Source organism: Lagopus leucura, unplaced genomic scaffold (assembly GCF_019238085.1).
Source record: "Lagopus leucura isolate 7727_CA_CO unplaced genomic scaffold, USGS_WTPT01 Super-Scaffold_100002, whole genome shotgun sequence".
In the NCBI taxonomy this organism is placed as follows: Eukaryota; Metazoa; Chordata; class Aves; order Galliformes; family Phasianidae; genus Lagopus; species Lagopus leucura.
The window spans coordinates 53214945-53227782 of NW_024962263.1; the positions used below are offsets into that span (position 1 = coordinate 53214945).

At 39.6% G+C, this 12838-nt stretch overlaps 1 protein-coding gene across 1 annotated transcript in view; it reads left to right on the top strand.

Annotated features, from left to right (window-relative positions):
- Window positions 1-12838, top strand: part of RP1 (RP1 axonemal microtubule associated) — a 218102-nt gene that overhangs the window by 61588 nt on the left and 143676 nt on the right. Inside the window, exons 7-9 of the mRNA XM_042869486.1 lie at window positions 4543-4702; window positions 7925-8011; window positions 12498-12630. Coding sequence (XP_042725420.1) covers window positions 4543-4702; window positions 7925-8011; window positions 12498-12630 — 380 coding nt within the window. The remainder of the gene's footprint in view (window positions 1-4542; window positions 4703-7924; window positions 8012-12497; window positions 12631-12838) is intronic.

Sequence of the window (12838 nt, forward strand, 5' to 3'; positions counted from 1 at the left end):
GAGTTCTGAGTTCTTGCATTCAGTGCACGGTGTATGCAGACTTTCTCTGTTTATTCTCTTTTAATCTGTACAGTTATATAACATTTTTGTGATTTAGTTTTAATTTCTTTTGTTACATTTCACTTTTCATTACATTTGACTTAATTAAGTCGTTCTTTTATATTTTTAAATTTGCTATTTAAAAATCAAAGCCTACGGGTGTGTTTTTTCCCTTTTAATGTAAAATGAACCAGCTTATGATTTCTTATCTTAGGGATATTTTTTACATCTCTTTCTAAATAGTCTAATTAAAAAATATATATATTCCCCAGTAGTTGATTATTTGAGGAAAAAATGTTTTGATATACTGATTCTGTCACTTAGAAATAAGTGTTTTCTACTATTTAGTAGAAATAGTAGATAGCATTTATCAGTATTAATAGTGTTTATTCTCATAAATTAGGTAGTGTCTTAATAATACACCTTTGATTTTGACTTTCATTGTCTATCCCGTTCCAAATCCAAACAGATTCTGTTTCATTTCTTATTATCCATGTGTGGTCTTGTAGCTTTCCTGAAGGCTGCATACCTCACTTATCTTTTGAGAGCCATGCTCCAGTTGTGCTTGCTTCTTCACTGAGTTTCACTGTTACCTCTGAATATGCAAATCCATGTTTTGTGCTAGTAATAATTGGATTTCTTGACTTGTGCCTTCATCAATATTACATCTTTCCTTCATTTTACTGTTCAACATCCTATATTATTCATTCCTTTTTCTACATTTATTGGATGTTCTGTTTATGTGCATTAAAACTGCCTGTAGGGAATGAACAAGTTCCATTACGTAATACTTGAAACCATGTTTGCTAGCCGTTATGGTACATTCGTTTGCCACTCTCTGGCAAAAGGAGAATGTTTTCCATGAATACGTTCCGAGATATCAAACCCTTCTTCACGACACGTGGAAGTAATCAGTTGATTTTTTTATCATCTTACTTTACCTTTGACGTCTATTTTAGGATTTCGGATAATTTGGTTTTCCTCTAGCTGATTATTGTCTTCAGCCTGTTAGTGGTATTTATTCGTTCAAACAGTAGTTTTAGCAGTTTGTTTTAACATAAAGAATATCTGGTGAGCGTACTATTTTCATAAATATCCCCAAATTATGTAAATTACCTTCTAGCAACTAGGGTATTCTTTTCTTTTTCTTTTTATTATTATTATCATTATTATTTTAATATTTTTTTGACCTGGTAATATGTTTTTTTGTGCCATCTGTTTCCATTTGGACTCCAGTCACACAACCATTATTTCTTCGTTCTGTAAGACCAACTTTTCAAATTTTTCTCTTAGACATCATGTAGTGGAATAATGAATACCTGCTTTTCTCCATTATTTTCTTCGCTTCATCCATTTTCCAGGCTGTATCTTTAACAGGTTTCTGCAAAGCTGTGCTATTCTTGTTATACTAGATATGCTTGCATAGAGGGACTTAGATGGTGTACACTTATCCAAGTTTGTCAATTATAAGTGAGAATAATATGCCTGTCATACCTCACAGGAACCTCAGTAAAGTAAATAACTGCCTTGGTAATAGAAGCAGTAAGCTAAATTCAGCTGTGAACAAAGGAGATTGCTGCAACTTTTAAGAAGGTTCTTTAAGAAGAGTTGTTGGAAAATGTGATTCTGTGAATTATTTATCTTCCTCAGGCCTAGCAGTTAGCACTTATGTACTTCTGGTTTAATGTGTTCAAGCTGTGGCAATTCTTGTAAGGATGAAGTTTAATCTAATAGTAAGAATAATTGTTTGGCAGTTCATTATTTAATAATGACAAAATAATTACTTATAACTGTTTATACAATATCTGCATACTTACAGTATTTTCCAGAGAAGTGCTACAAGGTCATGTCTTCAAAGTTGGGTAGTGGTGTACACTCCAAATTTACAGTAATAATAACATATTTCATATTCCTGCACCTAAGTAATACAACTTCTTTCATATTCTGTCTCCATCTTTACAATTTTAACTTTCTACTTAGACCATTTTAGGTCATAAACCTACAAGCATTTTTCAAACAAACAAGTAAATACCAGAACACTACTCTAGGACAGATTAAGTGGAAAGAAAAATATAGCAAATTTTAAGTAAATAGGTCATAGATCAGAGTTAGTCCTCAGGGTAAAATTTTAAGGACACAGTTGACCTTCAGAACCGTTCTGTTGTCAGTGCTAGTCTTCCACTAAAAGGAAGTGTTGTAGAACATGTGTAGAGAAATGCTATTTGGAAAGAGAGAATTATAGAAAAGTAGTTTTATGCTTATGAGAGCTGACAATTAAACTTCTCTGTATGGTAAGACTGACCTGCTACAGATGTTGCTACAGCAGTATTACTATGATAAAGCTGAATAATCAGTGTCTGGTATCCAGTAGTACTGGAACACTCCTGTTTGCAAAGACCGTATTACATATTTTGAATGATCATAATTTATCTAGTAAATACAATTGTTTTCATCATAGTGCCTTGGGATATAGAAAATGTACTTGATTGCTCTAGATGTTGAAAGTTTTTTGTGTCATAAATCCCAGCAGATAGTACACTCTGCAAACTCACTGATCTTCAGTGATACTACTATCATTTCAAGATAATGGGCTATTCAGGCGGAGAATCAACAGATCCAGTGTTACAGTATTATACAGTATTTCCTAAGACTTATTTGTGTAACTGATGCTAATATATGTGTCTTTGTTAGCAAATAGCTTAGATATGTGAAAAGATTTGTGGCAGTTATAAGCTTCTTTGATACTGCAGTAAAAAATATTCACTCTGCTACTACAGGAGTGGGCGTTTTGTCCTCAAAGATGAACCAAGGACTCTGCTAATGACTTCCTGACTCTTCACTCAAAGTCTAGGGAACAGTATCAATTTTAACAGTTTCTAATTCTACACCACTGCAATTCCCAGAGAATGTGTGATTTATGTACTAGCATAATGGCCATGCAGAACAAAATGCTTATAGCAAAAGCTTGACTATAAGCAGGACTCTTAGATTCTACCATCAGACCTCATTAGAGGTTAGAATTTATAATATGTCTTTACGGAGCATTTTCTTCTGCCTTTTATTAAAAGCAGTATTAATAATTTAAACATAGCCGCTAAGTGGTATGGAGGATGTAGATTCTCAACTCATTTACTTCCCAGACAGAAATTTATTGACACACACACCTAGACTAGGTCAGCCTAATCTATTTCTTAAACAACTTTTCTTTTAGATATGGCTAAACATGCGCTAATAAAGGTACTAATCCTACCTTATTTTTTCTAGAATGCCATAGAAAACTAAATGCAAATTCCTCAAATCAGGCTTTTCATTGGTCCTCAAGTAATAGCCTGCTGTAGCTTTATCCTCTGTATATATCAGTGTCTGTTAAATTATTTAAGAAAGTATGCATGGCTAACTCCGAAAACTGAGTGATACTCAAAATTGGTTTCACTGAATCTTGCAACAGAATTGTAGGAATTCTTATTGCCTGGAGTTTAAGAACATAGATCTATTTTAGGCACCTCAGTCAAGAAAAAAAAAAAAATCATTGTGTCATGCCCTTTCTATCTTAATTCTCAGTGTTTTAGCTGGAATGGATATGATGAGAATGCTGTGATGGAAGAGTAAGTAACATCAGTAAAATGTAGTGTAGGCGGCACAGGCCTTCTGTAATTAGTAAAGCTCTTCAATGCTACTGTTGTGTTTTAAAGAAGGTTCTTTTTTGAGAAACAGCTATATTAATCAGCTTGAGAGGTGCTTAAATGTTCATCATTTGAGATGGGAATCAGCTGTATTGGGGGTGAGAATGTCTTCTTAATAGTCCTTCCTAATATCCCTGTTAGTATGAAAAACTGTTGTCAGCCACCCCTCAGGGATATCATTTCTCTTAACTCCGTGCTCTTGATACTCAGCTTCCACTAAACCGAAGCCTAAATCCATATACTTGGTCTTGTTAAAAAGAAATTAACCTGCAGAAAGAGTATTGATATCTCAGGGTATAATGCCAACACTGCAATGCAAGGACATATTGGGCAATTTTGTCTGAGCTGTTACATCTGCATGGCTTTGCAGACATACAGTTCCATTCTTGAAGAGGTATCTTAAGAGTCCTTAATGCTTGAAGCGACGAGTTTTGTCATTCCAGAGGTAACTTGCTGAGAGCCTGCAAGGGTGCCGTTACACAGCACTGCACTGAATAGAGCTGACATATCCTAAACAAACAGGAAGACCTATTGCAATTTAGTACAACATTTCAAATATTGTGTTTGAAAACTGATATGCAGTCATGCAATTTGAGTTTGTCATATAGCATATGCATACACAAAAGATGTAAATGCAACCTGACATTTCTTGATTTTCACGCGCACAACTTAGCACAGTCAATGTTTGCTGTATCTTTGTGAAATACATATTTTTATATTTGGCATGATATTATTTAGAATTCTGATTACTGAAATACACTTTACTTAGGAATCTTGAGCTGAAGTAATTCAGCAAGTCTTTTTATCTTTTGATAGCTAGGAAATGGAAGGTGTCAGTCCTCACCAGTGATATGCCATCTGCAGGAACAAGCTCAAAGGTTTATATCATATTGTATGGGGATCACGGCAGTTCAGGACCTATTTTTCTTGATGGAGAGAAGGGAAAATTATTTCAGAGAGGCAGTGAAGATGTCTTCACAGTAAGTAGTATATACTCATTCTGTTACTTTCTTGTGTCTGGCTAGATTACGTGAAATTTCAATATCTATGCAATAAAAAAGTCTGTTTTTGTACTATACATATACCTGTAAGCAAGAAGCAGGACATAAATGGAGAAATAAAATAAATGTAGTATCCTTTTCCCCTAACCCACCGAGAAACTGGCTTGATTCAACATATTTTGTTTTATATTGCTTGCCAATGTGACTCCCATTTATAAGAAAGGTCGTAAGGAGGATCCGGGGAACTACAGGCCTGTCAGCCTGACCTCGGTGCCAGGGAAGGTTATGGAGCAGATCGTCTTGAGGGAGATCATGCAGCATGTGCAGGGTGACCGGGGGATCAGGCCTAGCCAGCATGGGTTCATGAAGGGCAGGTCCTGTTTGACCAACCTGATCTCCTTCTATGATCTAGTGACCCATCTGGTGGATGAAGGAAAGGCTGTTGATGTGGTCTACCTAGACTTCAGCAAAGCCTTTGACACTGTCTCCCACAGCATTCTCCTGCAGAAGCTGGCAGCCAGAGGCTTGGATGGGTACACTCTTGGCTGGGTAAGGAGCTGGCTGGAGGGCCGGGCTCAGAGAGTGGTGGTGAATGGAGTCAAATCCAGCTGGCGACCGGTCGTGAGTGGTGTTCCGCAGGGGTCGGTGCTGGGGCCTGTCCTCTTCAATATCTTTATTGATGACCTCGATGAGGGCATCGAGTGCACCCTCAGTAAATTCGCAGATGACACCAAATTGGCTGGAAGTGTGGATCTGCCTGGGGGTAGCGAGGCCCTACAGAGGGATCTGGACAGGCTGGAGAGCTGGGCTGGAGCCAATGGGATGAGTTTCAACAAGGCCAAATGCCGGGTCCTGCACTTCGGCCACAACAACCCCAGGCGACGCTACAGGCTTGGGGCGGTGTGGCTGGAGGACTGCGTAGAGGAAGTGGACCTGGGGGTATTGATTGATGCTCGGCTGAACATGAGCCGACAGTGTGCCCAGGTGGCCAAGAAGGCCAATGGCATCCTGGCTTGCATCAGAAACAGTGTTGCAAGCAGTAGCAGAGAGGTGATTGTTCCCCTATATTCAGCACTAGTGAGGCCGCACCTGGAGTACTGTGTCCAGTTTTGGGCCCCTCACTGCAAGAAAGATATCGAGGCCCTGGAACGTGTTCAAAGAAGGGCAACAAAGCTGGTGAGGGGTCTGGAACACAGGCCATATGAGGAGAGGCTGAAGGAGCTGGGAATGTTCAGCCTGGAGAAGAGGAGGCTCAGGGGAGACCTTATTGCTCTCTATAACTTCCTGAAGGGAGGTTGTAGTGAGCTGGGGGTCGGCCTCTTCTCTCGTGTCATTAGTGATAGGACCAGGGGGAATGGTTTCAAGCTACGGCAGGGGAGATTCAGGCTGGACATGAGGAAGTATTACTTTTCAGAAAGGGTGGTCAGGCACTGGAATGGACTGCCCAGGGAGGTGGTGGAGTCACCGACCCTGGGGGTGTTCAAGGAAAGACTGGATGTTGTGTTGAGGGACATGGTTTAGTGGGAGCTATTGGGAATAGGTGAACGGTTGGACTGGGTGATCTTTTAGGTCTTTTCCAACCTTAGTGATTCTATGATTCTATGATTTCTTGTCTGCTTAAGAAGTACTGATTAGTTTATACAGTGCCCAAAAAACCTGAGAACAATATTAAAAATGAAACAAGTGGAGAATTAGGGGATGGAATAAATTTTTAACTTTGTTAAATCTTTGCTGTCTGATTTCAATTAACAGCTCCCAGTTACACATGTAAATTCCTCCTCTATCAGTCTTGTTCCTTGGTGACTTAAATAAGCCCAAATAGGGTATGTTATCAAGAACTGCAGAGTTTAATTGTATATGTGAGACTGTCAATGTCAAGTCTAGCAGGTATCTGCTATAAAACCATGTAACAAATAACTATTTCCATCCTTAGCATCCAGGATAGCAAGTACTATTCTGTCTGGGATCTGTCTGGGATGCAGGAAATTAAGTTCTTAGTTCTCGTCAGCTGATGAGCTTTCTAAGGAGAATCCAGCACCTCTAATATTTGTGCCATTCTCCATGTGTGATATAAAAACAGAACTGAAACAAGATTGAAAGGAATAGATAAAATAAGTAACCAGGGTTAAAAATACTGTCTTCATAAGAAATGACGAAGCTCTGCTTACTGCTCCCACTACTGCCATTCATTTAATCCTGAATGACTCTTAAATACAAGATGTGGAGACAGTCCCTGGTTTGGAAACTCGAATTCACCTCTTACGTGAATTTCCATCGCACTGAATACAATTAAGGAGGGTGTACTTTAAAATGCATAGGAGTCAAGCCTCTTTGCTTGCTTTTTGTGCTAAATCCAAGTTAATTACGGTCACTCTGTATTCACAATGCAGAGAATTTGGTTCACACCCATCTTTATATCATAAATGAAAACATGGAAATGAATTCTGTAGAAAGTGTCAAAAGGACAGCAAATCAGATTACATCATAAAAAAAAAAAGTATGCAGCAATGACGAGAGGCACTCATGGTATATTTCCAGCACCTTGAAGATAAGCTTTCTAACTCCACACTTAAGTTCATGACTACTTGTTTGTATAACCTTCACATAAAGTGATTCCCTCAGCACCCTATTATCTGTACTGGATGTACTCATCCAGCCTGCCCAAGAGCTAATCTTTCAAATACAGCTTTTAAAGTTGATTTAATTGAAGCCATTTGTAAGAAGAAATGTCAAAGATGAACACAATTGTTCCAAAATTGTAAAGTATGCCATCTGAGAGGGGCAGGGAGAACTCAGAGGTAGTGGGAGGTGCCAGGGATACAGAATTCATTTTTCAGTAGGTCAGTGGTACAGATGCTAAACTGAGACATCCATTAGGGTCAAGCTATAGTTGTTAGTGATGCCTACAATCTGTATTCCTCTTCCACTGAGACCAGTATACACTGGGAAACAAAATAGCTGCAGCAGCATCTTGAATCATTTAGATGGGGCTAGCAGGCCACAGGATTTGTCATTTGATTTTTCTTTAAATGAGCAAGCATCCAATAATACTCTGGAGCAAAATATTTTGGAATCACTAGTTTAAATATCAGAGTAGTTAATTCATCTAAACTAAAATTTTACTCATAGTTACTAAATGAGTTTTTGTTGTATCTCTTTTAAGCAATGTACTGTATTTCATCAGTGGCGTTCCTTTTACAGATTCATACAGGAAACATAGGACGTCTCTACAAAATACGCATTGGACATACTAATGCAGGAAGTTGCCCTGCCTGGCACTGTGAAGAGGTAAAAGAAGCGAGAAAGAATTTTATCCTTCCAAAAGCAGTCACTATGACAATAGTGTCAAAATATGAGTTGGAAAATTTCTTCTTTGTGGATGACAGGTTGGCCATGAGCCAGCAGTGTGCCCTTGTGGCCAAAAAGGCCAATGGCTTACTGGGGTGCATTAAAAAGAGCGTGTCCAGCAGGTCAAAGGAGGTGATCCTCCCCCTCTACTCTGCCCTGGTAAGACCTCATCTGGAGTACTGCGTCCAGTTCTGGGCTCTCCAGTACAAAAAAGACCGGGATCTCTTGGAAAGAGTCCAGCGGAGGGCCACGAAGATGGTGAAGGGCCTGGAGCATCTCTCCTATGAAGAAAGGCTGAGTGAACTGGGTCTGTTCAGCCTTGAGAAAAGGAGACTGAGAGGGGACCTGATCCAGGTCTATAAATATCTAAGGTGTGGGGGGCAGAATGGCGAGGCCAGCCTGTTTTCAGTGGTGAGTGGAGACAGGACAAGGGGAAACGGCTGGAAACTGCAGCATAGGAAGTTCCGCACAAATGTGTGCAAGAACTTCTTTACAGTGAGGTGACGGAGCACTGGAACAGGCTGCCCAGGGAGGTGGTGGAGTCTCCTTCTCTGGAGATGTTCAAGACCTGCCTGGATGCCTACCTGTGCTACCTGGTGTAGGGAACCTGCTTTGGCAGGGGGGTTGGACTCGATGATCTCAGGAGGTCCCTTCCAACCCCTACAATTCTGTGATTCTGTGATTCTGGAGAAGTATGATAGCCTCAACAAATACTTGTAGCTTTGTTTAAGAGGTTATTTATTGTGGAGTGTTTTTTTTTTTATGAAGAATGAGAGGCAATCTGTCATCTTTGCTTGATTGCTGTTTAGTGAGAACTATATAGTATATTTCTTTAAAAGTGCATGAATGAACAGTAAGGAAAACAAAGAATTGCTCTACTGTAGTCTGAGTCTACTGTAGCCTTTGTGTGCTACAGAGTGACCAGAGTTTGTTGAAACCTAGGAAGTCACTGAACTCAATCTTGCCAACTCTTCAAATCTGCAACTGACTCCATGTTGTTATGTACAGCGTCAGAGCTACATTGCAAGTGTTTATAATTCTGTGACTCTGAAACAAAGATAATGACAGATTATTTTCCCTCCTGACTTAAAAAAGATCTCAAAGCAGGCAAAGCAAAGTTGCTAGGATATGCAGCGAGAAAATTAGAAACCAGGATGGGTTAATGAAAGGCAGCTCCTGCTTGACGAACCCGATCTCCTCCTATGATTGAATGATCTGCCTGGTGGATGAGGGAAAAGCTATTTGGTATAGACTACCTAGACTTCAGCAAAGTCTTTGACACTGTCTCCCACAGTATTCTCCTGGTGAAGCTGTCTGCCTGTGGCTTGGACAGGTATACTCTTTGTGGGTAAAGAACTGGTTGGATGGCTGGGCCCAAAGAGGGGCAGTGAATGGAATTAAATCCAGCTGGCGACTGGTCATGACTGGTGCTCCCCAGGGGTCGGTATTAAGGCCTGTTCTATTTATTCTCTTTATTGATGATTTGGATCATCAGGGCATTGGGCACACCCTCAGTAAGTTTGCAGATGACACCAAGCTGGGAAGAAGGGTTGATCTGCCTGGTGGTATAAGGCCCTGCTGAGGGATCTGGACAAGCGAGGCCAGTGGGATGAAGTTCAACAGGACCAAGTGCTGTGTCCTGCATTTTGGCCGTAACAGCCCCAGGTGTCTGCTTGGGGCAGAGTGGTTGAAAGACTGTGGAAGAAATGGTCCTGTGGATGTTGGTTGACGCTTGGCTGAACATGAGCCAGCAGTGTGCCCTGGTGGTCAAGAGGGCCAATGGCATCCTAGTTTGTGTCAGTATTGCTGGCAGGTTCAGGGAAGTGATTATCCCCTTGTACTCAGCTCTGGTGAGGCCATACCTTGAGTACTGTGTTCAGTTTTGAGCCCCTCCTTACAACAAAGACATTGAGGCCACAGAATGTGTCCAGAGAAGGGCAGTGAAGCAGGTGAGGGGGGACTGGAGCACAAGCCTTATGGGAAGTGACTGAAGAACTGGGATTGATCAGTATGAAGGAGAGGAGGGGGCACCTTATCACTCTCTACAGCTCCAGGAAAGGAGGTTGTGGGGAGGTGACAATCTGCCTCTTCTCCTGGGTAACAGTGAAGTGACAAGGAGGAATGCCTTCTGGTTGGATATGATGAAAAATTTCTTCTCTGAAAGAGTGTTGAAGCACTGGAACAATCTGCCCAGGAAGGTGGTTGAGTCACTGTCCCTGGAGGTTTTAAAGAAACGTGGAGATGTGGTACTCAGGGACACGGTTTAGTAGGCAACACTGGGAATAGGTGGATGGTTGAACTAGCTGATCTTTCTAACTAGATAATCTTTCCAACTTTAATGATTCTGTGATTCTATAAAGTGAAGTGAATCAGCAAGTTCTGTTCGTAGTTTCAGTTGTTACACACAATACATAGGTAATTGGATGGGAATGAAACTATCTGGATTTTATCCTTGATGTTAGTCATGTACTATGTGTGCCAATGATAGGCTATCCATGCCTGAAACTTTTCTCTGTTTGTGCCAGAGTTTCTCATCCTTCAGTTAGGAAAAAGCAGTTGATAAAGAACTTTAGAAGCTTCTGATAAACTCAGCATTATAATCATGCTTCAGGGCTAATTTACATCTGTCTAATACAGAATGCCCATTAATGTTAAATATTCACTGTTTTGAACTCTGTGATTGTTTGGTGTTTTAATCAGTTGTTTTCATTTGGGGCTGAAACTCAGTTAGAAGCCAAAGTATGGTCTGTGTATAATATACGTAGATTGTGTATGTATATTGTATATATATATTGTGTATATGTATAATATGATATATAGATGATATGTAGTACATATATATATATATATATAATATGATATGTATATGCATAACACTGTATGACAAATCCATTTAAAATGAGATGTTAAGGAATGCTGACAAAAATTGAAAGAATAAAAAGCATATTTTTCACTTTTCTCCCTTCCCAGCTAGGAAATATTAATTGAAATCAACAGTAAAATTTTAAAAGAAGGAAGGAGCCAAGTACTTTACCATGTTCCATAAATTCTTGGCTTATAAATTTTTTTTTGTGTTCTTACTGAACCTCTGCCAGTCTGCTACAGTTTTAAGACAGCAGTGGGTCATCCAGGGTTAGATCATTCTGTCTTAGTAATTTCAGGCACATAGTAAAAAAGAAATGCATTCAAATAAATGCATTCTACAAGTAAACTAGGATTTTGTTAGGTAGAGAGCCAAAGGAGTACAACTACTCATTTTTAGACTTCAAAAATACAGAATGGATGAAACAAAATACAGAATGGATGGCCAGACGCTCACGTTATTGTTCTTTAAGAAATATATATTTTTTCTAGAAGATCTGAAATTGAGTAATCTATAACAGCAGAATTTTTATGGTTAGTTAGGCATGTTACTTCCCCTTCAGTATCCCATGGTTTCTTCAACTGTATCTGTATTGAGATGGTTTCAGGACTGCAAATGATCATGATACTGCTTCATTAACTCCAGGTTCCCTTTCAAGATTCCTCAGCAGATATTGACAGGATGAAGCGTACCAAGGTTTTCAGATAGCATGAATTTATTTCTTTAACTTTAGTATTAAAGCAAGCAAAAATAATTAAAGTGTTTCAGATAATACAGAATTAATTCAATATTCTAATTAAAAAGATTGGGCTCTACAAAGCATGAAGCAGGAATGAAGCTACAGGTAGAAGCAGTTTTTCTTCTCTCAGCAGTCTGAAATTATAATTTAGCTGCTAGTATAAATTAGCATAATCAGAGACTATTTTACTACATAACAGTCAATGAGATTCTTACCACAGTATGCTTTGAAGTACATAATAACTGGATCTCCTTTGATTCTTTAGCTGAAGTGCATGTGGTCCTTTTACTGCTGAGTACTGGAAGTTGGATATGGAAGAAAGTTTTATGGGGCAGACTAGAACTGGGTCCAGCACTTTCAAAGACTACTTATGTCAGAAGTAGTTTTGAAGGATCGTAACCTCTTCCTTTAATTCTTGTTTTAACAGTAAATTAAACAAAAGGAATAGATTAGCAAGCATTGCTGAACTTCCCAGTGAGAACTTCCCCATCAGTTAAGCTATGCCACTTAGTGCCTGCCTACCTGGATATATCAACTGCAGCAACAAGGCTGGATTTTGTCAAACTACACCTGAGCAGATAAACCCTGTTTCTTGTCTATGCTTTAGTTACTCTGCCCTGTCTTCCTGAATTTGATTGAGTGAAAAGTCAAATTGGGTGCAGCTGTATCAAGGGGGCAGACGTGTCCCAAATGTGTGCTTTTGTGATCATGGCACAGAGCTTAATCTGCACAGGTTTCAGCAGCATTCTACAGCTGTCAAATTCTATTCTGTCTATCTGGACTCAGATCAGTAACTTAAATTGCAGTTTCTTTTTCTGCTTTAGGTGCAGTTGCTGAATCTTTTTTCAGGGGAGCAGTTTTCTTTCCCTGTAAATCGATGGCTGGCCTGGGACCAGGCTGATGGAGAGATATCTGTGGAGCTTCCTGTATTACATCAGGGTCAGCCTGTTCTTCCAGGTAAGCACAATACCACATCAGCTAAGTCAGACCACAAGAAGATGCTGCTAGAGATTGTCATTTCTTTCCATCAGTCCCTCTATCACTTTTTTTTTTGGAGTCATATGTTTTCTGTGCTGTTTTCTTGTGGTTATTGGGTACGGTCAGATAAAAGGTTAAGAATCACCAGAGAAGAGTTAGGAGAGTCTTTACTGCTTTGATTTGACAG